At 50.6% G+C, this 25665-nt stretch overlaps 2 protein-coding genes across 3 annotated transcripts in view; one reads left to right on the forward strand and one right to left on the reverse strand.

Moving 5' to 3' along the window:
• The window catches only part of CKM (creatine kinase, M-type), a 196118-nt gene that overhangs the window by 117720 nt on the left and 52733 nt on the right, over positions 1-25665 (reverse strand). The window lies entirely within an intron of this gene.
• MARK4 (microtubule affinity regulating kinase 4) overlaps positions 1-25665 on the forward strand; it is a 73850-nt gene that overhangs the window by 13407 nt on the left and 34778 nt on the right. For both annotated transcript variants that reach the window (XM_083753785.1, XM_083753784.1), the window contains exon 2: positions 22887-23153. In XM_083753785.1, the coding sequence (XP_083609911.1) occupies positions 22887-23153 (267 nt within the window). The remainder of the gene's footprint in view (positions 1-22886; positions 23154-25665) is intronic.

Genomic DNA, 25665 nt, shown 5'->3' on the forward strand with positions numbered 1-25665 from the left:
CAATTTGAGGAAGTTTATGTTGAGAGAGGGAGAGACTGAAGCAGGGATTCGAACTCAGGCCTCTCCAGCCCTAGTCCTCCTATCAGCTTGTGAAGCCAGAGCTCTGTGATCCAGGGAACAACTCCTTGTTGCCAAATGGAGTATGCAGAGATACCAAAGGGCTTTGTTCGCAAGGGCTTCAGCAGGGGTACAAAAACATTTGCAAACTTCAGGGCCTGAGCAGAGATTACAGAGCAGCAGGAGGAGGCACGGCTAACTCTGTGGATTTTTTTTACACATGCCCCACAAACTTTTATGCACTTCCTACTCTCTTTAGCCACCCCCCCCCATTTCCTTCCTGCCTCCCACCAGCCTGAACTTCTGTAATTCTAGTTCACAGCCTATTTCAGTGCCGAAACGATCAGCGTGCAGTTAACCTGTGGAACTCCCTCCCACTGGAGGCAGCGATGGCTACCCGCTTGGATGGCTTTAAAAGAGGACTGGGCAAATTCACAGAGGAGGAGAGAGCTATCCAATGTCTGCTAGCCAGGATAGCTCTGCTCTGACTCTGCGGTCGGAGGCAGCAGTTGCTGGAATCCACAGGAGGAGGGGAGACTTGCGTTCGAACCCTGCCTGAGGGTTCCCCACGATGGGCATCTGGTTGGACACTGTGAGAACTAGATGGGCCTGATCTAGCGGGAGAGGAGATGGAGGCGCAGAGGGCAGGGTTATCAATAGCTCCTGGTCATGATGGCAGCCAAGATCAAAGCAGTGCTAGGAACCCCGATATTAAAGCTAGGTTATGGTCAACACAACAGAATATCTGTTTGCCAGGGGGTTGGAATAGATGACTTTTGGGGTCCCTTCAAACACTCTAACCACCGAACCAAACCGACTAGCTAGGCCAGGGGTAGGCAAACTAAGTCCCGGGAGCTGGATGCGGCCCTATCGCCTTCTAAATCTGGCCTGTGGATGGTCCGGGAATCAGCGTGTTTTTACATGAGTAGAATGTGTCCTTTTGTTTAAAACGCATCTCTGGGTTATTTGTGGGGCCTGCCTGGCGTTTTTACTTGAGTAGAATGTGTCCTTTTGTTTAAAATGCATCTCTAGGTTATTGGTGGGGCATAGGAATTTGTTCATTCCCCCCCCCCAATATAGTCTGACCCTCCACATGGTCTGAGGGATGGTGGACCGGCACACGGCTGAGAAAGCTTGCTGACCCCTGAGCTAGGCCTTTGGTCTAATCCACCTTCTGGACTCCTTGAATTCCTGTTGTGGTTTGGAGAGCATCGTAGGCACCTGCCCTCAGCTCCCCTTCTGAGTTTCCTTCTCCCAATGTAGGTTTTTTTTCACTCGAAAGAACTGAAAAGTAATTGACAGGTGCCACTTGCAGTGAGAAAGTAAGGTGGGGTGTTGGGGGAGCCCTGGGCGTATGTCTCTGTCTCTGCAAGTTAAGATGTTCCCTGTGCAGACTGGAGCAGTTGTTGTTTTTTTAATCAGTTTTATTAATTTTCCAATAAAAAACATCCAATTAATATACAGTGGTACCTCGCAAGACGAAATTAATTCGTTCTGCGAGTTGTTTCGTCTTGCGATTTTTTCGTCTTGCGATTTTTTCGTCTTGCGAAGCACGGATTCCCTGGGTATTAATGGTTTTAAGGAAAAGGAAACAAACTCGCAAGACTTTTTCGTCTTGCGAAGCAAGCCCATAGGGAAAATCGTCTTGCGAAGCAACTCAAAAAACGAAAAACTCTTTCGTCTTGCGCGTTTTTCGTCTTACGAGGCATTCGTCTGGCGAGGTACCACCGTATCCACTCATAATCCAATTAAAATAAAAAAGACAAAATTATAATTATTGATTTTTCGGAGCTCCCCATAGTCTCGAGCTCTGAAGCATATCACCACATCTCAGTCCTGGCCTCTTCTTGGGGGTTCCAAGTTACCCCACTTAATTTATGGCTTTGGGGAGCCCTGTCGTGGGCTCTGAAGGCAGCACCTCCTGACCCCCAGACAAGTTGCCATCTTATCAGCCACTTCCTCCCAAAGCAATCTCCGCTGCCCCAGAGCACGGTGCATAATGGGTCACAGAAAGGCGCTTTGTTCTCATTGGAAACAAGTAAACCGAAGAGTTGCGCATCGTCGGGGCTGCTGCTTCCCAGAAAAACCTTCACCGCTGGTGGGAAAATAGCCCCCCCAGGGCCCGTCGGCCGAGCAAAACGCAAAGCGTAGTGTGGCCTTCTGCATCGCAGAGAGAACCTCTTACGCTCCCCCCCTCTCCAAAAAAGATCCCAGGCAAGCAGAAGAAAAGGCGAGGTTATTTATTTATTTCTGTATTGCATTTATAGCCCACTTCCCCCCCTCCAAGGAGCTCAAGGTGAGCGCACATCGCTCCCATCCTCCCCATGACATTCTCACAACAACCCTGTGAGGTAGGTTAATAATAATAATAATATTTTTTTATTTATACCCCGCCCTCCCCAGCCAAGGCCGGGCTCAGAGCGGCTTACAAGCAATAATAAAAACAAGATGAATGGTTACAACTTAAAAACAAAAATAAAATACATTAAAATAATGGAACATTAAAATATTAAAATGTAGCCTCATCGCAGGAGGAGAAGGAAAAGAAAGGGGGGGAAAAGAGAGAGAGAGGGAGGGAATCAAATTGGCTCCAAGCCAAAGGCCAGGCGGAACAACTCTGTCTTACAGGCCCTGCGGAAAGAAATCAGATCCTGCAGGGCCCTGGTCTCATGAGGCAGAGCGTTCCACCAGGCCGGGGCCAGTGTTGAAAAGGCCCTGGCTCTGGTTGAAGCCAATCTAACTTCCTTGGGGCCCGGGACCACTAGGGTGTTGCTATTTATGGACCTTGAGGCTCTCCGTGGGGCATACCAGGAGAGGCGGTCCCGTAGGTACGAGGGTCCTAGGCCGTCCTAGGTTAGGCTGAGAGATACAGTGACGGGCATCACCTAGGCCACCCAGTAATTTTCATGGCCTAAATTGTGGGGGGCGGGCGGGATTTGAACTCTGCTCTCTCCCAAGTCCTAGTCTGACTCTAACCACTGCCGCACACTGGCTCTCAGTGGCTGGTAGGCTGTGCCCGGCTTGGTGGGCACCACCTTGGGCAGGCCTGGGTACAGTCATACCTCAGGTTACAGCCGCTTCAGGTGGTGTTTTTTCGGGTGGCGGACTGCCGAAAGCTGGAAGTACCGGAATGGATTACTTCCGGGTTTTGGCGGTTGCGCAGAAGCGCTAAATCGCGCTTTGCGCATGCGCAGAAGCGCCGAATCGCAACATGCCGGTTGCAAATGTGCATCCCGCACGGATCACGTTCGCAACCCAAGCATCCACTGTATTGGTAAAGGGGCAGGTGTCTCAGGCCATGCACAGAGGTAATAGAATCATCGAATTGTACATTTGGAAGGGTCCCCAAGGGGCATCTTGTCCAGCCCGCTGCAATGCAGGAATCTCAGACAGATGGCCATCCTCCCTCTACTTAAAAGCTTTCCCACAAAGTCCATTTCCCTGTCCAACAGACTCCCTCGGAAGGTGGTCATTTCCCTCCCATGACAGCCACCAAGGACTGCTTCTGTACCACCAGATCACAGAATCCTAGAGTTGGAAGAGACCACAAGGGCCATTGAGTCCAACCCCCTGCCAAGCAGGAAACACCATCAGAGCACTCCTGACATATGGTTGTCAAGCCTCTGCTTAAAGACCTCCAAAGAAGGAGACTCCACCACACTCCTGGGCAGCAAATTCCACTGTCAAACAGCTCTTACTGTCAGGAAGTTCCTCCTAATGTTTAGGTGGAATCTTCTTTCTTGTAGTTTGGAACCATTGCTCCGTGTCTGCTTCTCTGGAGCAGCAGAAAACAACCTTTCTCCCTCCTCTATGTGACATCCTTTTATATATTTGAACATGGCTATCATATCACCCCTTCACCTCCTCTTCTCCAGGCTAAACATGCCCAGCTCCCTTAGCTGTTCCTCATAAGGCATCGTTTCCAGGCCTTTGACCATTTTGGTTGCCCTCCTCTGGACACGTTCCAGTTTGTCAGTGTCCTTCTTGAACTGCGGTGCCCAGAACTGGACACAGTACTCCAGGTGAGGATAAATTAGATGTAGCTGAGATTTTGGAACAGGTGGAGGCCCCGGTACCCTCCCTCTGGGGACTCGGTGGCTGAACAGCTGCTTTGCATGCAGAAAGCCACAAACTCGAACTTTGGCATTTGTAGTGATGCAATCTCACTTTGCAAGTCTGGCAAACAGCCCCCCCCCCAATCCGCAAGAGACCCCAGGGAGCCTGAGGGAGCAAGCAGTTCTGGACTTGACGGGCCAGTGGTCTGAGTCAGTATGACAACAGCAACACAGCTATCCCTGCTCTGTTTAGCTGGTAGGGTCGTAGTCTATTATTATTATTTATTATTATTATTATTATTATTATTATTATTATTATAACAGGACACTCTAATGCGAGTTATCTCATTAGTTATCTCTCGCTCTAATGCGAGTTATCTCATTAGTTATCTCTCGCTTGGACTACTGCAATGCACTCAGCGTGGGGCTCCCTTTGAAGGTGACCTGGAAACTACAACTAATCCAGAATGCGGCGGCTAGACTGGTGACTGGGAGCGGCCGCCGAGACCACATAACACCGGTCTTGAAAGACCTATATTGGCTCCCAGTACGTTTCCGAGTACAATTCAAAGTGTTGGTGCTGACCTTGAAAGCCCTAAACGGCCTCGGTCCAGTATTCCTGAAGGAGCGTCTCCACTCTCATCGTTCTACCCGGACACTGAGGTCCAGCTCCGAGGGCCTTCTGGCAGTTCCCTCACTGCGAGAAGCGAGGTTATAGGGAACCAGGCAGAGGGCCTTCTCGGTGGTGGCACCCACCCTGTGGAACGCCCTCCCACCAGATGTCAAAGAGAACAACAACTACCAGACTTTTAGAAGACATCTGAAGGCAGCCCTGTTTAGGGAAGCTTTAATGTTTAATTGTTGGCTGGAGAAACCCAGCCAGATGGGCGGGGCATAAATAATAAATTATTATTATTATTATTGTTGTTGTTGCTGCTGCTGCTGTTGTTGTTGTTGTTTAATCGTTTAGTCGTGTCCAACTCTTCGTGACCCCATGGACCAGAGCATGCCAGGCACTCCTGTCTTCCACTGCCTTCCGCAGTTTGGTCAAACTCATGTTCGTAGCTTCGAGAACACTGTCCAACCATCTCGTCCTCTGTCGTCCCCTTCTCCTTCTGCCCTCAGTCTAATAGGCTATTGTATTTTAGTGTTCTGTTGGAAGCCCCCCAGAGTGGCTGGGGAAACCCAGCCGGATGGGCGGGGTATAAATAATAAATTATTATTTTTATTATAATGGAACCTCCAGGTCCAGAAGAAGTCTAGATAGACTTCTTCTGGACCTGGAGGTTCCATTATAATATAGTTCTAGGGTCTTAGGGGTATTTGGCCACTGTGAGAAAGGGATGCTGGAGTAGCAGCCAGGCTCTTTGTGGGTTCTTAGGCCAAGGAGAATGGCTGTTCTCTCTCAGGTTCATCAGCACCTGCCCTCCCGATAGGCCCATGGCAAGAGGGGCGCATGCCCTGAGCTCAGGATCGGCCCTATGAACCATCAGCGGAAGAAGATGTTGCTGTTCTTTCCCCAGGAAGGAGCTGCTAGCTGCAGAGTTTTACGGTGCGGGGTTCCCCAGGAGACTGCAGCAAGTTTTCAGGGAGCTCAGAGAGGTTGTGGCCGCAGCTGCCACAACCAGTGGAGCCGTCCTGGCAGTGGTCTTAAGAACCACCCTTGTGCAGTTAAGAGGCTGTCGGCTGGGTGCACGGCTAGGTGACCTGTGTGATGCAGAGGCTTCCTTCCTTGTTCCTTTGTGTGACATTACTGACCTCTGAATGCTCCCCTGTCCCCACCCTGTTTCTCTGCCACCTGCAAAAGTGGCAACACCAGCCAGTTGCAGCTGTCACGATGGCTTGATTCTGCCAAGCCCTGCCTTAAGCTGCCCTTGCAAGAGCTGAGCTGCGTGGCTGCTCAGGATTAGCAAAGTTGCTTCGCAAGTGAGCCTTGTGCTGGCTGCAGAGAGAGAGAGGTGGACTTAAAACACAAGGAAATAAAAAGTGACTCTCCAGTGCATCTGCCAGTCAGCGATTTATCCAGCTCAATTTACTTCGCGGTCGATACACAAATATGTCACTGTGACTTAATACACAACAATTGCCTTTTAAGTAGGATTTCAGAATCTCTGGCTTTAAATGTTGCTTTAAATGATTATGTGTATTTCCCCCCCTAGCATTTTTAATGATGATGTAACAGAAGGGCGGGACGCAGGTGGCGCTGTGGGTTAAACCACAGAGCCTAGGACTTGCCGATCAGAAGGTCGGCGGTTCGAATCCCCGCGACAGGGTGAGCTCCCATTGCTCGGTCCCTGCTCCTGCCAACCTAGCAGTTCAAAAGCACACCAGTGCAAGTAGATAAATAGGTACCTCTCTGGCAGGAAGGTAAACGGCGTTTCCGTGCGCTGCTCTGGTTTGCCAGCAGTGGCTTAGTCATGCTGGCCACATGACCCGGAAGCTGTACGCCGGCTCCCTCGGCCAGTAAAGCGAGATGAGCGCCGCAACCCCAGAGTCGGTCACGACTGGACCTCTAATGATCAGGGGTCCCTTTACCTTTACCTTTAACAGAAGCTGCATGTGGAAGATTCCACACAGATAAAATAAAGCATGTAGTTAAACTGTGGAACTCCCTGCCACCAGCCTAGATGGCTTTAAAAAGAGGATGAGACAAATTCATGGAGGAAGAGAGGGCTATCAATGGCTACCAGCCAGGATGGATATCCTCTGGCCTCCACAGTCGGAGGCAGCAGCGCATCTGAATAGCAGTTGCTAGAAAGCCCAGTGCTTAAATCTTGATGGCCAGGTTCCCATCAGGGCATCTGGTTGGCCACTGTGAGACCAGGATCCTGGATTCGATTGGCCTGTGGCCTGTTTTTGTGTTCTCCTTTCCCTCCTTTTCCAAACACATTTAGGAACAGGATGATGATAATAATAACAATAATAATAATAATAATTTGTTATTCTTTATACCCCGCCCACCTGGGTGGACTTCCCCAACCACTCTGGGTGGCTTCCACAAAGACCAAAAATACACTAAGATGTCACACATTAAAAACTTCCCTTCAGATGTCTTCTGAATGTCAGGTAGTTGTTTTTCTCTTTGACATCTGGTGGGAGGGCGTTCCACAGGGCGGGCGCCACCACTGAGAAGGCTCTCTGCCTGGTTCCCTGTAACTTGGCTTCTCGCAGTGAGGGAACCGCCAGAAGCCCCTCGGCGCTGGACCTCAGTGTCCGGGCAGAACGGTGGGGGTGGAGACGCTCCTTCAGGTATACTGGACAGAGGCCGTTTAGGGCTTTAAAGGTCAGCACCAACACTTTGAATTGTGCTCGGAAACGTATGGGATGGGAGTGAGTAGCCTTGGGACTGGGATTGTCAGCCAAAGACCACTACCCTCTGAGCAGAGCCGCCACTGAGACAGCTTGCTTTGAAAATAACCATTGCAAAGTTGGCTAACCCTCCCTTTGTCTGCCCAGCCCGTAACTTCTTGCTGCTACTGACGTCTTGCAGGCTGGCCTTGTGGAGAGCAGCAACTGGCTCGGGGCTCCAGGCCCAGGCCCTGAACCTTCACACAATCGCTCTTGTGGGATTTACCGTCCTCCGCTGTGTGGCGAGCAGAGCGACTGGTGGCTGCAGCACAGATTGCCTCCCTACGCCGGGTCTGCCTTCTCCGCCACGCTCAGAGAAAGCGCCTTCTGAGGCAGAAAAATGTGCCTCCCGGCTCTCTCGTTCGGTCCACTCAAGGAAGAAATGGGGCAGAAAAGGGTTCCTTTGTGTGTGTGTGGAGAAGGGAAGGCCGGTGTGTGTGTGTGTTGCAATGTGTCCTTTTGAGACAAAATTTGCTTGCACAGATTCCTCTGGTCTTCACGGGGACGCTGACAACATTTCCAATCACGGTTCCTGCTGGAATAATATCAGTTTGGGAAGGGGCGAGTCTTGTCCGGTTCATGCCTGTCTGTTTTGAAACTAGGCAGCAGGTTTCACAGAGTTGTGGCTTTGCAAGCCACCCAAAGGACATCTAGTCCCAACCCCTTTGCAATGCAGGAAATGTTGCCATCCTCTCATTCCCTAAGGAGTATCAAAAGGGCGCCTGCTCCCACTCAGCCTTTGAGGTCGTTCCTTCGGGGGGGAGTGGCTCCCCACCACTGAGGGGTTCCAGCGAGATTTTGCGAGATTTGGGGGACAACCTGAAAAAAAAATATTTCATTTCCCCCAGCCAATTTGGCCAACAGTGATGTGGCTTTATCTGCCTCCTGTGTTTACAGCTTTTAATAGAGGGCTCTCCATCATTGGAGATTTGCAAGCAGAGGTTGGACGGCCACCTGTCAGGGTTTATTTGTGATTCTTGCATTGCACGGGTTAGACTAGATGGCCCTTGGGTTCCCTTCCACAATCCTGTGAATATGATTTTTAATGCTGCGTCGACTGCTGACATTCCTTTTGCTTTCCAGTTGTGGTACAAGGGCCTTGTTAGCCGCTTTGAAACCCTGTTTTAGAAAACCAGGTATAAATACGTAAGTGGTTTTAAAATAGGATTAGGCTGATTAATTCGGGATGAGGCTATCGATGGCCGCTCACCACAATGGCTGTGTTCTGCCTACCTGGCCGGTCAGAGGAGGGGAGGAGTCACAGGTGAGAACAGAATGCTGGATTAGATGGTTGAGCCATTGGCTTGATCCATCTAACAGGCTCCTCTCAGCTTCTCATGCCAATCAATCATTTAATAATAATAATAATAATAATAATAATAATAATAATAATTTATTATTTATACCCCGCCCATCTGGCTGGGTTTTCCCAGCCACTCTGGGCGGCTTCCAACAAAGATGAAAGATACACTAAAATGTCACATATTAAAAACTTCCCTGAACAGGGCTGCCTTCAGATGTCTTCTGAATGTCAGGTAGATGTTTATCGCTTTGACATCTGATGGGAGGGCATTCCACAGGGCGGGTGCCACCACCGAGAAGGCCCTCTGCCTGGTTCCCTGTAACTTGGCCTCTCGCAGTGAGGGAACCGCCAGAAGGCCCTCGGAGCTGGACCTCAGTGTCCAGGCAGAACAATGGGGGTGGAGACGCTCCTTCAGGTATACAGGACCGAGGCCGTTTAGGGCTTTAAAGGTCAGCACCAACACTTTGAATTGTGCTCGGAAACGTACTGGGAGCCAATGTAGGTCTTTCAAGACCAGTGTTATATGGTCTCGGCGGCCGCCCCCAGTCACCAGTCTAGCTGCCGCATTCTGGATTAGTTGTAGTTTCCGGGTCACCTTCAAAGGTAGCCCCACGTAGAGCGCATTGCAGTAGTCCAAGCGGGAGATAACCAGAGCATGTACCACTCTGGCGAGACAGTCTGCAGGCAGATAGGGTCTCATCCTGCGTACCAGGTGGAGCTGGTAAACAGCTGCCCTGGACACAGAATGGACCTGCGCCTCCATGGACAGCGGTGAGTCCAAAATGACTCCCAGGCTGCGCACCTGGTCCTTCAGGGGCACAGTTACCCCATTCAGGACCAGGGAATCCTCCACACCTGCCCGCCTCCAGGTCCCCCCAAAACAGTCCTTCTGTCTTGTCAGGATTCAACCTCAATCTGTTAGCCGCCATTCATCCTCCAACCAGCTCCAGACACTCACACAGGACCTTCACCGCCTTCACTGGTTCTGATTTAAAAGAGAGGTAGAGCTGGGTATCATCCGCATACTGATGAACACCCAGCCCAAACCTCCTGATGATCTCTCCCAGTGGCTGCATGTAAATGTTGAAAAGCATGGGGGAGAGGACAGAACCCTGAGGCACCCCATCAATCATTTTATTATACAGTCACACACCTGCTAACAAATTCTTGCATCCCCAAGTTGGATTTCTGAGCTCCAGCTTCCCCCCCCCACCTGGTACTTTGCCCTCTTAGTGCCATGGGGGGGTTTGGGGGTTTGTCTAGGCCAGGCACCCCCAAACACAGCCCTCCAGTTGATTTGGGACTACAGTTCCCATCATCCCTGACCACTGGTCCTGTTAGCTAGGGATGATGGGAGTTGTAGTCCCAAAACAGCTGGAGTGCTGAGTTTGGGGATGCCTGGTCTAGGCCTTTGGAAGCATCAACATGAGCAGGTTCTGGGCTCAGCGAAGGGTGAAGGGGATGGCTGTCGTTTAATTTGATTAGGTGGCAGGGACAGAGAGCGCATTTGAAGATATCTAGCGGCCATAATGCAGTTTTGGGTGGGAATACTCCGCAGTGATTCAGCAGTGGGGTTAATGCATAGCTGTCAACTTACAGATTTGAAAATAAGGGACCAGCAGCCTTGAAAATAAGGGACTAGCAGCCTTGAAAATAAGGGACCTTCAGCCTCACCTGTTCCAGGCACTCCAGTCTTCCTGTCCTCCTGCAGTCTGGTCAAACTCATGCTGGTAGCTTCAAGAACACTGTTCAACCAACTTTGTAACCAGAGGTTCAACTGAATAGAATCTGAATCCCATGCACCACAAGGCCTATGCAGCCTCAACTTAAGATGGCTCCCCGGCCTGGCTTTGCACTGCAAAGTTTGCAGCAGCACGTGCAACAAGATGGCGTCCAGCATTCAAAAACTCCCTCAGCTTGCATTAACTAGCCACACACAAGGCATGCAAGCTCCACCCCCCAGTCATTCTTAGACTCCTTACTGGGTGAGCAACGCAGCCAAGCAACACAGTTGAAGCCTCCCTCCTCCCTGGCCGGCAGGGAGGGAGGGAGAGGAGCTGCTTCCTTTGAAATTTAAGGAACATTTAAGGGACATCCATCAATAAGGGACAGCAGCGGGACATGGTGCTGGAATAAGGGACTGTCCCTTCAAATAAGGGACACTTGACAGCTATGGGTTAATGGCATGGGGGGTCATTTATCTACCCAGAGGCATAGAATGAAGAGCAACTGCTGGCAAGTACTGGTCAGACTCCTAGGACCGACCCCCTCAGACAGCAACTGCTGGAGGGGGGGTGGACCTGTTGACAACCCCCCCTCCCAGCCGTTCCTCCTAAACTTCCCTGTCAATTGTGCATGGTTAGGGGTCAGAGTAAGGCTACCTCACCACCAGGGCTGAAAGAAGATGCAACTGATGGTCCAGTTGGCTTCTGCATGTGGAATTCATAGAATCATAGTATCATAGAGTTGGAAGAGACCACAAGGGCCATCGAGTCCAACCCCCTGCCAAGCAGGAAACACCATCAGAGCACTCCTGACATATGGTTGTCAAGCCTCTGCTTAAAGACCTCCAAAGAAGGAGACTCCACCACACTCCTTGAGAATTGAGAACGGGTGGGCACCATCTTGCCCTTCTCAGGGAGCAAAACACCCTGGGCTGACACTTCTTGCTCCACATTTTCCATAGTTCAGCTTGAACTACTGCAATGCGCTCTACGTGGGGCTACCTTTGAAGGTGACCCGGAAACTACAAATAATCCAGAATGTGGCAGCTAGACTGGTGACTGGGGGCGGCCGCCGAGACCACATAACACCGGTCTGGAAAAACTTACATTGGCTCCCAGTATGTTTCTGAGCACAATTCAAAGTTTGGTGCTGACTTTGAAAGCCCTAAATGGCCTCAAAGGCCCAGTATACCTGAAGGAGCGTCTCCACCCCCATTGTCCATCCCAGACACTGAGGTCCCACTGTGAAGGCCTTCTGGCGGTTCCCTCATTGAAAGAAGCCAAGTTACAGGGAACCAGGCGGAGGGCCTTCTTGGTAGTGGTACCCGCCCTGTGGAATGCCCTCCCACCAGATGTCAAAGAGATAAACAACTACCTGACGTTTAGAAGACACCTGAAGGCAGCCCTGTTCAGGGAAGTTTTTAATGTGCAACATGTTAATGTATTTTTAATCTTTGTTGGAAGCCGCCCAGAGTGGCTGGGGAAGCCCAGCCAGATGGGCGGGGTACAAATAATAAATTATTATTATTATTATTATTATTATTATTATTATTATTATTATTATTATTGGATCCTGCTTGCAGGTTTCCTACTAAGGCATCTGGCTGGCCCTTGAGGGAACACGATGCTGGACTAAATGGCCCTGTGGCCTGATCCAGCAGCCTCTTCAGGTGGCCCCACCTGGGATGGTAGACACATAGTTCAGTCCATAGAGCGCCAGGCCCTTAATCTCAGGGTAGATTAATGCCACGTAGAGCGCATTGCTGTAGTCCAAGCGGGAGATAACCAGAGCATGCACCACTCTGGCCAGACAGTCCGCCGGCAGGGAGGGTCTCATCCTGCGTACCAGATGGAGGTTGTGGACAGCTGCTGGACACAGAATTGACCTTCGCCTCCATGGACAGCTGTGAGTCCAAAATGACTCCAAGGCTTTGCACCTGGTCCTTCAGGGGCACAGTTGCCCCATTCAGGACCAGGGAGTCTTCCACACCCGCCCGCCCCCTGTCCCCCAAGAGCTCCCTCCTTTCCCGTGATTTCCAGCAACTGGGATTCAGAAGCCTTTCTGCCCCCTCCTTCTCCATGAATTTCCCCTTTCCTCTTTTAAAGCTGTCTAGGTTGATGGCCATCACTGAATCCTGTGGCAGGGAGTTCCACTGTTTAACGTTTAGCCAAAATATGAACGTTGAGCTGGAATCTGCTTCCCTGCCACGTTCGCCCTCTTTTGGTTCTCCTTCTGTCCCCGGAGGGCAACCCAGAGGGGCAAGCCTGCTCTTGCCCTGTGTGGCTGGGGCGAACGGAGAGGGTCTCCTTGTGTCGTGGCAGCAGATTCGAGACCGACGAAAGGAAATTCGGATGCCACGAAACCAAGTCATCTCCTACAGGACGTCGTGGCGGCTGCTTCCTTTGGTGGCTCTGTCTCTCTTGAAAAAATGTAGACAAAGTCATAAAGGACAATGTCTGTCGATGCCTATTAGTCATGATGGCTAAGAATAGAACCTCTGTATCCAGAACCAGTATACCTCCCACATCAAGTGGGCCTGCGTTTGACTGCTTCCTGCTGTTGTTTCAAGGGATGTTTTTAACTGTTAATTGATGGTTTCGTCTTCGTCCGCCCCTTTGAGCTCTTGGAGGAGTGGCAGGGGATAAAAGTGTTAAATATTCCCCCCCCCCATCTTAATAGTCTGTTTCCTAGCCCAAACACAGCCCAACCTTTTCAACTATTCCTCCGAGGACTTCAGGCCTCGTCTATTCTGGTCTCCCTCCTTCTCGCAAGTGTTGGCAGGCGGCTATAAGGAGGAGACAGGCTCTACCAGGCTTTATCTTTCCTGCGCGCCCCCCCCCCCCAAAAATACATGTAGGGTTGCCAACATTTTTGCTCGCTTTGCTCCTGTGCTGTTACCAGCTGCCTGAGATGCAGATAGCTTAGCAGGTGAAGCTTTTCCTGGCCGCTTTTCTCTGTGCCTGGAAAAGTTTCACTTGCTGAACTGTCAACATCTAAGGCTGCTTTTAAAGCCAGCTGAGCAGGACCCACTAAATAAAATAAAATAAAATCAAGTTCGCAACTATGTGGTCTTGCAGCAAACCAAGCAGGAGAGGGCTGCGTTTCAGGGGGGTGGTTTAGATGACTCTTGGGGGTGCCTCTGTGATTCTGTGACCGTCCTGGGTTATTATAGGGGCAAAGACGAGCACTCAGTTTATCTGCCAGGCTTCTACCGAAGCCTCCTTTTGCTTGTTCAAACAAGTTCGCAAGTGGGATGGAACGTAGATGTGAATCTATGCCTTGGTTCTAGTCCAGGGGTCAGCAAACTTTTTCAGCAGGGGCCAGTCCACTGTCCCTCAGACCTTATGGGGGGCCGGACTATATTTTGAAAAAAATAAAATAAACATGAACAAATGCCTATGCCCCACAAATAACCCAGAGATGCATTTTAAATAAAAGGACACATTCTACTCCTGTAAAAACGCATCGATTCCCAGAACGTCCACGGGCCGGATTTAGAAGGCGATTGGGTCGGATCCGGCCCCCGGGCCTTAGTTTGCCTATCCATGTTCTAGCCCAGTGTTTCCCAACCTTGGGTCTCCAGCTGTTTTTGGACTACAGTTCCCATCATCCCTGACCACTGGTCTTGCTAGCTAGGAATGATGGGAGTTGTAGTCCAAAACAAATGGAGACCCAAGGTTGGGAAACACTCTTTTAGCCTAATGCTCACCCTCACCAGATGTTTGGAATGACAACTCCCATCAGCCCTAATTGGCATGCCCAGAGGCATGATGGGAATTGTAGTCCAACAACAGCTGAATGGAACCAGGATGGGAAAGACTCCTCTGCGGCCAATGGGCATAATGGACTCATAGAATTGCAGGGCTGGATGGGACCAGGAGGGTCATCTAGTCCAACCCGCTAAAAGGCAGGATTTTTTTTTTTGCCCAACATGGGGCTCGAACTCACAACCCAGAGATTAAGAACTTCATGCTCTGCCGACCAAGCTATAATCAAGAGGCAGCTGTGAGGTGGGGGCTTCAAGGCCTTTGGGGACGTTCGTGTGACTTGTGGCTTCGTATGCTGAAGGCTGCGGGTTCAACCTCCGGGTGGGGCTTCAAAAAAAGTCCTCTTCTGCCTCAAACCCCGGGGAGCAGCTGCCAGTCTGGGTAAGCATCACTGGGTTCAATAGGCAGTATGGTGCAGTGGTGAGAGTGTTGGAGTAGGACCTGGGAGACTGTTGTTGTTTAGTCATTTAGTGGTGTCCGCCTCTTCGTGCCCCCTGGACCAGAGCACGCCAGGCACTTCTGTCTTCCACTGCCTCCCGCAGTTTGGTCAAACTCATGCTGGTAGCTTCGAGAACACTGTCCCACCATCTCGCCCTCTGCCGTCCCCTTCTCCTTGTGCCTTCCATCTTTCCCAACATCAGGGTCTTTTCCAGGGAGTCTTCTCTTCTCATGAGGTGGCCAAAGTCTTGGAGCCTCAGCTTCAGGATCTGTCCTTCCAGTGAGCACGCAGGCGATCAGCTGGCGATCCTTCACAGATCCTTGCCTTGCCGTGGCGAAGGGGCTTGAGTAACTCAGAGAAGCTATGGACAGGTCATAGTGGAGAGTTTTGACCCAACGTGATCCACCTGGAGCAGGAACCGGCAAGCCACTCCAGTATCCCTGCCAAGAAAACTCCATGGACAAAGACAACGGGGATATAAATACAATGAATAAACGAATAATAGCAGAGGGATGTGATTGATGGCAGCTTCCTTGGGCAGGAAAAAAAAGCAGTGCAGAGTTGAACTGTGGAACTCACTGCCACAGGAGGAGGCAGGGAAGGCCGCCAACCTAGATGGCTTTAAAAGAGGATTGGGCAGAGTCGTGGGGAGTGCTACCGATGGCTACCTGCCATTATGCCAATGCAGTCGTTGTTGGAATCCACAAGAGGGAGCAGAGTGGTCCTGTGTTCGAGTCCTGCTTTCTGGTTTCCCCCAGGCCTCTGGCTGGCCACTGTGAGATCAGGAGGCTGGACCAGCTGGGCCATTGGCCTGATCCTGCAATCTCCTCGCTTGCATCTCCTGGGAAAAACCCCAAGTGCTGGGTCCCTTCTCCTTGCTCTATCAGGGTGGCAAGTGGTGCATCGCTGAACCTGGCCAGGATCCAGCCCCTAATAAGCACCTTTCCACCTCTCATCAAGCTTTCCTCAGATGGGACAAAAGGGAACCCGCCTTTTGTCTTTCCTGTGAACCGGCCGGGCTTTGTGGCTGCGCCCTGCCTTTCAGGTTGGTTTTCATACCAACCCACTCTCTTTGCTGGCCAATTTTCGGAAGAGCCAGGCTTGCCTTCCGCAGGCCTGGATTCGTAACTGGTTGGTGGAGATTTTTCTTCCCCCTTTCCTCAGACAAGGCTGAGTCAAAAGGAGCGAAGCGGTCGGTTGGCAAACCCACTGGGGATCAGGGTGTGTGTGTGTGCCTTTCTCAGCTGCCCCTCCAGAAAGAGCAAAACTTCAAGCAACTCGGCAGTCTGGCACTCTGAGGTTGCCATGGTCTCTATTGTGGGTAGGCAAACTAAAGTTCGGGGGCTGGATCCAGCCCAATCGCCTTCTAAATCCGGCCCACGGATGGCCCAGGAATCAGCATGTTTTTGTTGTTTAATCATTTAGTCGTGTCCGACTCTTCGTGACCCCCTGGACCAGAGCACGCCAGGCACTCCTGTCTTCCACTGCCTCCCGCAGTTTGGTCAAACTCATGCTGGTAGCTTTGAGAACACTGTCCCACCATCTCGTCCTCTGTCGTCCCCTTCTCCTTGGGCCCTCCATCTTTCCCAACATCAGGGCCTTTTCCAGGGAGTCTTCACTTCTCATGAGGTGGCCGAAGTCTTGGAGCCTCAGCTTCAGGATCTGCCCTTCCAGTGAGCACTCAGGGCTCATTTCCTTCAGAATGGAGAGGTTGGATCTTCTTGCAGTCCATGGGACTCTCCAGAGTCTCCTCCAGCACCAGAATTCAAAAGCATCCATTCTTCGGCGATCAGCCTTCTTTATGGTCCAGCTCTCACTTCCATACATCACTCTCTTCCATGTTCTTATATGAGTAGAATGTGTCCTTTTATTTAAAATGCATCTCTAGGTTATTTGTGGGACCTGTCTGGTGTTTTTACTTGAGTAGAATGTGTGCTTTTATTTAAAATGCATCTCTGGGTCATTTGTGGGGCATAGGAATTTGTTCACCCCCCCTCCAAAAAATATAGTCCGGCCCCTCACAAGGTCTGAGGGACAGTGGACCGGCCCCCTGCTGAAAAAGTTTGCTGACCCCTGGTCTCTATGATAAATGGCTTTTGCCGTGGCTTAAAAAGCAAGCCCAGTCGCCATGTGCTGCGGCTTGGTGTGGCCAAGGCACTGCGCTCTGATTGTTGCTAAACAGCATCTCTCTTCATCCCTGACCATTGAACATGTGTTGGCTGGGGCTTATGGGAGTTGGAGTCACATGGAAGAAGGAACATGCTTGTTTTCTGCTGCTCTGGAGGGTAAGAATTGAACCCGTGGCTTCAAGGAACAAAAAGGGAGATTCCGACTAAATATCAGGAAGAGCTTTCTGACAGTAGGAGCTGTTTGACCGTGGAATGGAAGGTAGTGGACACTCCTTCCCTGGAGATTTTTAAGCAGAGGTTGGATGGCCATCTGCCATTGATACTTTAGCTGAGATTCCTGCATTGGACTGGATGACCTCTGGGTGTCCCTTCCAGCTACAGGTTTGTGGCTCTATGATTCTAGCTGCCCATGAATGAATGGAGCTGCATGCTGGGAGATGCGAAACAGATAAAAGAAAACCCTTCTTCACACAATGTGTAGTTAAACTGCGGAACTCCCTGCTACTGTAGGCAGTGATGGTCACCAGCTGGATGGCTTTAAAAAAGGACAAGACAAATTCATGGAGGAAAGAGCTGACAATGGCTACTAGCCACAGTGGCTATGCTGTGGTCAGAGCCAGCAATGCTTCTTGATACCTACGGGACCGCCTCTCCTGGTTTGCCCTGCGGAGGACCTTAAGGTCCACAAATGACAACGCTTTGGAGGTCCCAGGTTGCAAGGTGGTTAGATTGGTCTCAACTAGGGCCAGGGCCTTTTCAGTAGTGGCCCCGACTTGGTGGAACGCTCTGTCACAAAAGACCAGGGCCCTGCGGGACTTGGCATCTTTCTGCAGGGCCTGCAAGACGGAGCTGTTCCGCCTGGCCTTTGGCTTGGACTCTGTCTGACCCTTATGTTTCCCTCCCCTTATGGTCTTGATCTATGGGCTACTTTTAAAATGAGGCTGCATTTAAATGGCATTTTAACCTGTATTTTAAATTGGTCCCCCCACACACACACACTATGTTTTTTGCTGTGATTTTATTGGTGTTAGCCGCCCTGAGCCCGGCTCTGGCTGGGGAGGGCAGTGTATAAATAAAATTTATTATTATTATTATTATTAACATCTGTTGCTGGAAACCGAAGGAGGGGAGTGTTGGTCTTGTGTTCAGGTCCTGCCTTTGGGGTTCCCTTTGAGGCATCTGATCGGCCACTTGTGAAAACAGGATGCTGGACTAGATGGGCCATTGGTCTGATCCAGCAGCCTCTTTTGATGCCCCTAAGCTTATTTTTCCCATCTGAGGTTTAACCCAAAGTACCCATGGGAGAAAGAGGACGCGGGTGGCGCTGTGGGTTAAACCACAGAGCCTAGGGCTTGCCGATCGGAAGGTCGGTGGTTCGAATCCCCGTGGCGGGGTGAGCTCCCGTTGCTCGGTCCCTGCTCCTGCCAACCTAGCAGTTCGAAAGCACGTCAAAGTGCAAGTAGATAAATAGGTACCGCTCCGGCGGGAAGGTAAACAGCGTTTCCGTGCACTGCTCTGGTTCGCCAGAAGCGGCTTAGTCATGCTGGCCACATGACCCGGAAGCTGTACGCCGGCTCCCTCGGCCAGTAAAGCGAGATGAGCGCCGCAACCCCAGAGTCAGTTGCAACTGGACCTAAAGGTCAGGAGTCCCTTTACCTTTACTCGTGGGAGAAAGGGGACGCGGGTGGCGCTGTGGGTTAAACCACAGAGCCTAGGACTTGCCGATCAGAAGGTCGGCGGTTCGAATCCCCGCGACGGGGTGAGCTCCCGTTGCTCGGTCCCTGCTCCTGCCAACCTAGCGGTTCGAAAGCACATCAAAGTGTATGTAGATAAATAGGGACTGCTCTGGTGGGAAGGTAAACGGCATTTCCATGTGCTGCTCTGGTTCACCAGAAGCGGCTTAGTCATGCTAGCCACATGACCCGGAAGCTGTCTGCGGACAAATGCCGGCTCTCTCGGCCTAAAGAGCGAGATGAACACGCAACCCCAGAGTTGTCTGTTACTGGACCTAACAGTCAGGGGTACCTTTACCTTTACCTTATACAGTCATACCTCGAGTAATAGATGCTACAGGTTGCATTTTTTCAGGTTACGGAACGGATTACTTCCGGGTTTTGGTGGTTGCGCATGCGCAGAAGCGCTAAATTGTGCTTTGCACATGCGTGGAAGCACGGAATCGCAACCCAGAGTTGTCCGCAACTGGACCTAACGGTCAGGGGTACCTTTACCGTTACCCATGGGAGAAGCTCTGTTGAATTTGAGTAGGATTTCAGAACCACAGTTAAAACGATCTCCTGGTTGTGGGTGCCCATTGGAATTTGATTTTTGAAAATGCGTTGTCTGTTTGAAGCTAGTTTCGAACCGGAGGTCCCGTTTTTAGAGTGTGTGTGTCTGATTCGCAGATTCAAATCCAGGCTTTCTTGACTCCTAAAATGATGTTATGTGCTGGGATTCCTCCGGCTTGCCAAGGGGAAGGTCCCTGGGATGGGGCACCCCTTGGCAGGAGCTGGGATGGGGCACCCGGCAGCCTCCTCTCCCAGCCTGTGCCAGGCGGTTAAGATTGGGCCTCGGAAGCATGGCTCTTGATCTCCATAATCTCCTCGGATTTAAAGATCTTTTGCTGTCTAAGCTTGTTAAGGCGAACGGCCTCCCAGGGGAGTTTTCTGGGACGAGGACTTGCCAGGCCGGGATGCCTCCATGAACCCGGGCCGGGTGCAATTGCAGCCCCGCCAACGGTGCTGAGATCGCAAGCAGGCACAAACAACACCTTTTAACCTTGCCTTGCAGTTTATTAACAATTGGAGTTGGGGGGGGATTCAACTTAGCTGTCAACCGTCCCTTATTTGGCGGGAAACTCCCTTATCCCAGCACCGTGTCCCACTGCTGTCCCTTATTGATGATGTCCCTTAAATTTCCTGGGTTTCAAAGGAAGCAGCTCCTCTCCCTCCCTCCCTGCCGGCCAGGGAGGAGGGAGTCTCCAACTGTGTTGCTTGGCTGCGTTGCTCACCCAATAAGGAGTCTAAGAATGACTGGGGGGTGAAGTTTGCATGCCTTGTGCAAATCAAATCGGCTGTGTTTCCTGGGGACTCGCCTTTGCTCAGCGCTTCCCAGCGGAGAGGTGACGGTGGTTTTCCTTGCTGCATCCCCTTTGCTGGGTTGCTGCGCTGTGGGAACCATCGCTTGAGGCTTTGTTTGGCTGCTGTTTGACTAAAATCCCTTATTTTGGCTGCTGATCCCTTATTTTCAAGGCTGCTGGTCCCTTATTTTCAAATCTGTAAATTGACAGCTATGGGCTTCAATGGATATCTATCTTTCTCTCATCATGGGACCCAAGGCCTTGGACAGGTAGTTTTGAGGGTGTCACCTGCTAGTAGATTGACAGGACACATCTCTGGGCCTGGGTAATTTTACGGTCACACGCAAGGACCAACGTGATATTTATTTAGAAAAGATATTGGTGCACCACTGTGCCAAAGAATATGAAAGTATTAAAGGAGTTGTTTGTTTCGTTTAGTCGTTTAGTCGTGTCCGACTCTTCGTGACCCCCTGGACCAGAGCACGCCAGGCACTCCTGTCTTCCACTGCCTCCTGCAGTTTGGTCAAACTCATGCTGGTAGCTTCGAGAACAATGTCCCACCATCTCGTCCTCGGTCGTCCCCTTCTCCTTCTGCCCTCCATCTTTCCCAACATCAGGGTCCTGATGTGGCCAAAGTCTTGGAGCCTCAGCTTCAGGATCTGTCCTTCCAGGGAGCACTCAGGGCTGATTTCCTTCAGAATGGAGAGGTTTGATCTTCTTGCAGTCCATGGGACTCTCAAGAGTCTCCTCCAACACCATAATTCAAAAGCATCAATTCTTTGCCGATCAGCCTTCTTTATGGTCCAGCTCTCACTTCCATACATCACTACTGGGATGTATGGAAGTTAGCAGTTAAGGTAAAGGGTAAAGGGACCCCTGACCATTAGGTCCAGTCGTGGCCGACTGGGGTTGCGGTGCTCATCTTGCTTTATTGGCCGAGGGAGCCGGCGTACAGCTTCCGGGTCATGTGGCCAGCATGACTAAGCCGCTTCTGGCGAACCAGAGCAGCGCACGGAAATGCCGTTTACCTTCCCGCCGGAGTGCTACCTATTTATCTACTTGCACTTGACGTGCTTTTGAACTGCTAGGTTGGCAGGACCGAACAACGGGACCGAACAACGGGAGCTCACCCCGTCGCGGGGATTCGAACCGCTGACCTTCTGATCAGCAAGTCCTAGGCTCTGTGGTTTAACCCACGAGCAAAGCAGTTAGCGGCAGCCAAACGCAAAAACCATCTAATAAAATCCGTAAAGAAGTTAAGAGTTTTAAAACAGGTGAGAAATAACTGGTGTGGGGAAGATGTATTCTTAATTGCCTGCCTAGGCTTGGCAGAACAGAAATGTGTTCTGTAGGCATCTAAAAGTTGGCTCAGAAGGCGCCTGCTGGATCTCTAGTGGCAGAGAGTTGCACAGGACTTCTTTCTCTCCTGTGATCTCCTGGCGGGGTCTTTGTGTCCCTCCTTGCTGCTGCAGTCAGTAGACCATCTGCTGCACCACTGCTATGATACAGATGGTCCTGAGTTCAAAGCTCCATGACATCTCCAGGCAGGGCTTGGGGAGAGAGCTGCGGCTGTCAGTCAGAGCAGACACTACTGAGTTTGGTGAATTAGTACAAAGCAGCTGTCAAAATGTTCCTACGACCCTAACACTATACCCCACCAACTCCTGGACAGCTACAGTGGCACTGATTGGCAGAGGGAAGGAAGATTTGGCAAAAAATGGGGGGTTGGAGCTCGTGCGTGTAATGAATGACCCCCCTACTCCCCAAAATGTACATCGAGAAGCGTGAAGAGGGCTAACTGCCACACTGGCCCTGCTCTGAATCCTTTGCCCATTTGTGGTGTTTTTTAAAAAATCTCTTTTATTCAATTTCACATTACACATTTAAATTCAAACATTGATCATAATCATTAACATTTAGTATTTCCTGAATCCTTAGACTCCACCCCAAGGTTTCCACTATCAAACATTTTCTATTGCATCATATATTTTTAATCCTGCCAAAGTCTTTAGTTGTTTTACAGTGTTCTCTTAAGTAAATTGTAATTCCCCCCCCCATTCCTTCTTAAAGTTTCTGTCTGGTTTCTGATTTTCCCGGGCCATTTCGGCATAGTCCATCATCTTCATCAACCATTCGTCTCCGGTCGGGACTTTATCTTCTTTCCATCTCTGGGCCAGTAGTGTCATCGCATAGACGAATAATCATTCTGCATCTAGAATTCCTAGTAAAAAAAAGCTTCTGGTTTTTCCCCACAAACGTTATTTTAAACAATTTTTTTTCAACTTGTTATATATCACTCATTATATATTGTATCAATAGGTATGCGGGTGGTGCTGTGGGTTAAACCACAGAGCCTAGGACTTGCCGATCAGAAGGTCGGCGGTTCGAATCCCTGCGACGGGGTGAGCTCCCATTGCTCGGTCCCTGCTCCTGCCAACCTAGCAGTTCAAAAGCACGTCAAGTGCAAGTAGATAAATAGGTACCACTCCAGCAGGAAGGTAAACGGTGTTTCTATGTGCTGCTCTGGTTTCGCCAGAAGCGGCTTAGTCATGCTGGCCACACGACCCAGAAGCTGTCTGCAGTCAAATGTCAGCTCCCTCGGCCAGTAAAGCGAGATGAGCGCACAACCCCAGAGTCGTCTGCGAGTGGACTTAACTGTCAGGGGTCCTTTACCTTTTCCTTATACAGTCATACCTCGGGTTACAGACGCTTCAGGTTGTGTTTTTTCAGGTTACGGACTGCTGAAACCTGGAAGTACCGGAACAGGTTACTTCCGGGTTTCGCAGTTGCGCATGTGCAGAAGCACCAAATCGCAAACCCGCGTGTGCGCAGCTGTGGGTTGCGAATGTGCATCCTGTCTGGATCACGTTCGCAACCCGAGCATCCATATATTGTATCCCATGTGGTGATGGACATGCAAGATTCTGGGAAATGATAATTCCTTTGCCCCTTCGTATGTAACGTCTCCGTCTTCCTTTTCTCCCCAGCACCAGCGCTGCCCGGTGGTCACCCTCGACCCGCCCCCCGCCCCGGCAACGCCTCCGCTGTCCCCGCAGCCCTCCACCCTGGCCAGCAGCCACTCGGAAAAGGGTTCGTCATGGTCCAGCCGCTCTCTGGGCGCTCGCTGCCGCAACTCCATCGCCTCCTGCGCCGACGAGCAGCCGCACATTGGCAACTACCGGCTCCTCAAGACCATCGGAAAGGGCAATTTCGCCAAGGTCAAGCTGGCCAGGCACATCCTGACAGGAAGGGAGGTAAGCGGGGGCCGGAAGGGGTGGGGTGCAAGGATGGACAAGAAGGGTTGGTTGGTTGATTGATTGATTGATTGATTGATGAGTTAGGTTCACTCGCAGGCCGCTTCCCACCAGCATACAGCAAGCATTCGAAACATCGAAATGCAAGCAGGTCAAGCACCGAGCACGTCAGCAAATTCCAAAATCAACAACTTAACCGGCACAGAATAAATTGAATTGCACACAGACATACACATATTTTCTAGGTTTAAGTACAACATACAGTGGTACCTCGGTTTGCTGATGGGATCCGTTCCAGAGCTCTGGACGGATCCTGAGGAATTCTGCGCATGCGCAGAGCGCAATTTAGCGCTTCTGTGCATGCGGTGAAACCTGGAAAAACACTTCCTGGTTTGCCGCGGACATATTCCAAAGGACACGTAACTGAAGGTGAGCGTAAGTAGTAATATGCTGTTGTTATGTGGGTGAGGCAGAAGGGGTCTCTGGAGGAAAAAGAAGGGGGAAGGTTGCCTTTGGCAGGAGCCTAAAAACACTCATTGCAGCAGGGAACCTTGTTTTGTGGGCTGCCGCAGGGCTGGGTCACTGTGTCCCCCTCTCAGGGAACCCCAAAGCACAGGACTCCGGTTGCCGATTTATAAACCAGCTCATAGCCTACTGAAGCAGTGCGGAACAAGCCAAGATAAACTGCGGAAGGTTACTAACTCAGTGAACTAAGAGCAATAAAACCCTTTCTGCAATTGTAGCAGTTAATATTCCATAAAATGACTCCGGTCACACTCCAAGGGAAGCCTTCTCGTACAAAATGTCTTGAGCAGACACCTAAGATAGCAAGGCGCTTGTTGAATCTTGGTTCCCGGACTGATGCTGAAAGTCCTCCCGTTGCTGCAGTTCTTGCGCCGCCAAATTTTGGAGGTGGCGGCTCTTTGTATCTTCTTCATGCGCAGTCTATCTGCAAGAACAGGATGCCAGGCTAGGCGGGCCTCTGGGAAGCTGGGTCGCTTCTTTGTTTGTCCAGAACTCACGCCCTGCCTTCTGTTGCAAGGGCCCCGATTATCACAAATCAATGCATAGAACAAGTTATCGGAAATACCAAATGCAGCGGTACCTCTAGTTGCGAAAGGGATCCGTTCCAGAGGCCCATTCGCAACAAGAAAAGAGCGCAACCCGCAGGGGCGCGTCTGCACATGCGTGGGTTATGATTTGCCGCCTCTGCGCATGCACGTGACGTCATTTTGCGCTTCTGCGCATGCGTGTGCAGTAACCCTTTCCGGTACTTCCGGGTTGCCGCGGGACGTAACCTGAAAGAACGTAACATGAAGCGGACGTAACATGAGGTATGACTGTACTTTCAGGGTCTGTCAATTTCTCACACAGACCAATATTGTCCCAGCATTTCTGAAAGCCAGTCTTCACCTGGTCCCTGCTGCTGCACCGGGTGGGTGCCAGCCTGACCTCTGTGTGTGTGTGTGTGTGTGTGTGTGTGTGTGTGTGTTCCACAACTGGGCTGCCAATCCTGAGGAGATCCTCAAGATTTCACTTAAGGCCAGAAATCGGCTTCAGTTTATTGTCCCGCGCAAGAAGAGCTTAGCGGACCAGGCTGAAGCATCTTGCCGTGGCCAAATGCCCCAAAGGACCTGGGAATCTAGGTAGACTGCGCCTGAATCTGGAGGCTCCATAACAGCATCAGAAGAGCCAGTCCTGTTCTCACAGCCTGAATGCGAAGTCTGCAAGGCACAGATTCAAGCACCTGCCCAGCTTACCCTTCTGCCGGGGAGAGTTAGAGCAGTTAATGCTTTTAGTGCATGTGCAAATGGCGTTCTGGGTCCTCTGTGAGGCACCCCAGAACCACTTTCAGCCCTGGGGAGAGGTGATCGGTTGTGCCCCAGGGGTGGAGGGGAGGAGCAAGCCTCAGGTGCGTCTGTCTTGAGCAGGTGGGATGCAGGTGTGACTTTAGGTGGCGAGGGGGTAGTCTAGATGGGGGTGGGGAGGGCGAATGAGGAAAGGCAGAAAGGAAGGAGCAAGTTGAAATCACGGGGGGGGGGGGCTGATTTTGGAAAGGAGGATTTAGTGAATTATTGCTGGCAGGAAAGAGCTAATGCACAGCCTTTTAAAAAGTTTTTATTTATACGTTTCAAGTTTATACATATCATTAGTTTTACAATCAACTGAACATTTCAGAGTTTGACTTCCTTCCCCCTCTTTCTGCGGTTCGTTAAATGCATTTTTTTAATACCTTCTGTGTATCCAAATTGATTTGATTTGCTCATTTAATTATCTGCTTTAAATATACACTCTTATGAAACTGCTGGTTATTACAATAATCCTGCCAGTGTTTTTATCTCTTTGCAATTTATCTGTAAATATCCAATAAAACCCTTTCCATTCTTTTATAAAAAAAGTTTGCTATCTTGATTTCTTATTTTCCCCGGTAAGTTTCGCCATTTCTGCATATTCCATAAATTGTTGTTTTATAATGTGTTCTTCCTTTGCTGGGACATTGCCTTCTTTTCAC

This window comes from Podarcis gaigeae (genome assembly GCF_964106915.1).
Source record: "Podarcis gaigeae genome assembly, chromosome: 8".
NCBI classification, from domain to species: domain Eukaryota; kingdom Metazoa; phylum Chordata; class Lepidosauria; order Squamata; family Lacertidae; genus Podarcis; species Podarcis gaigeae.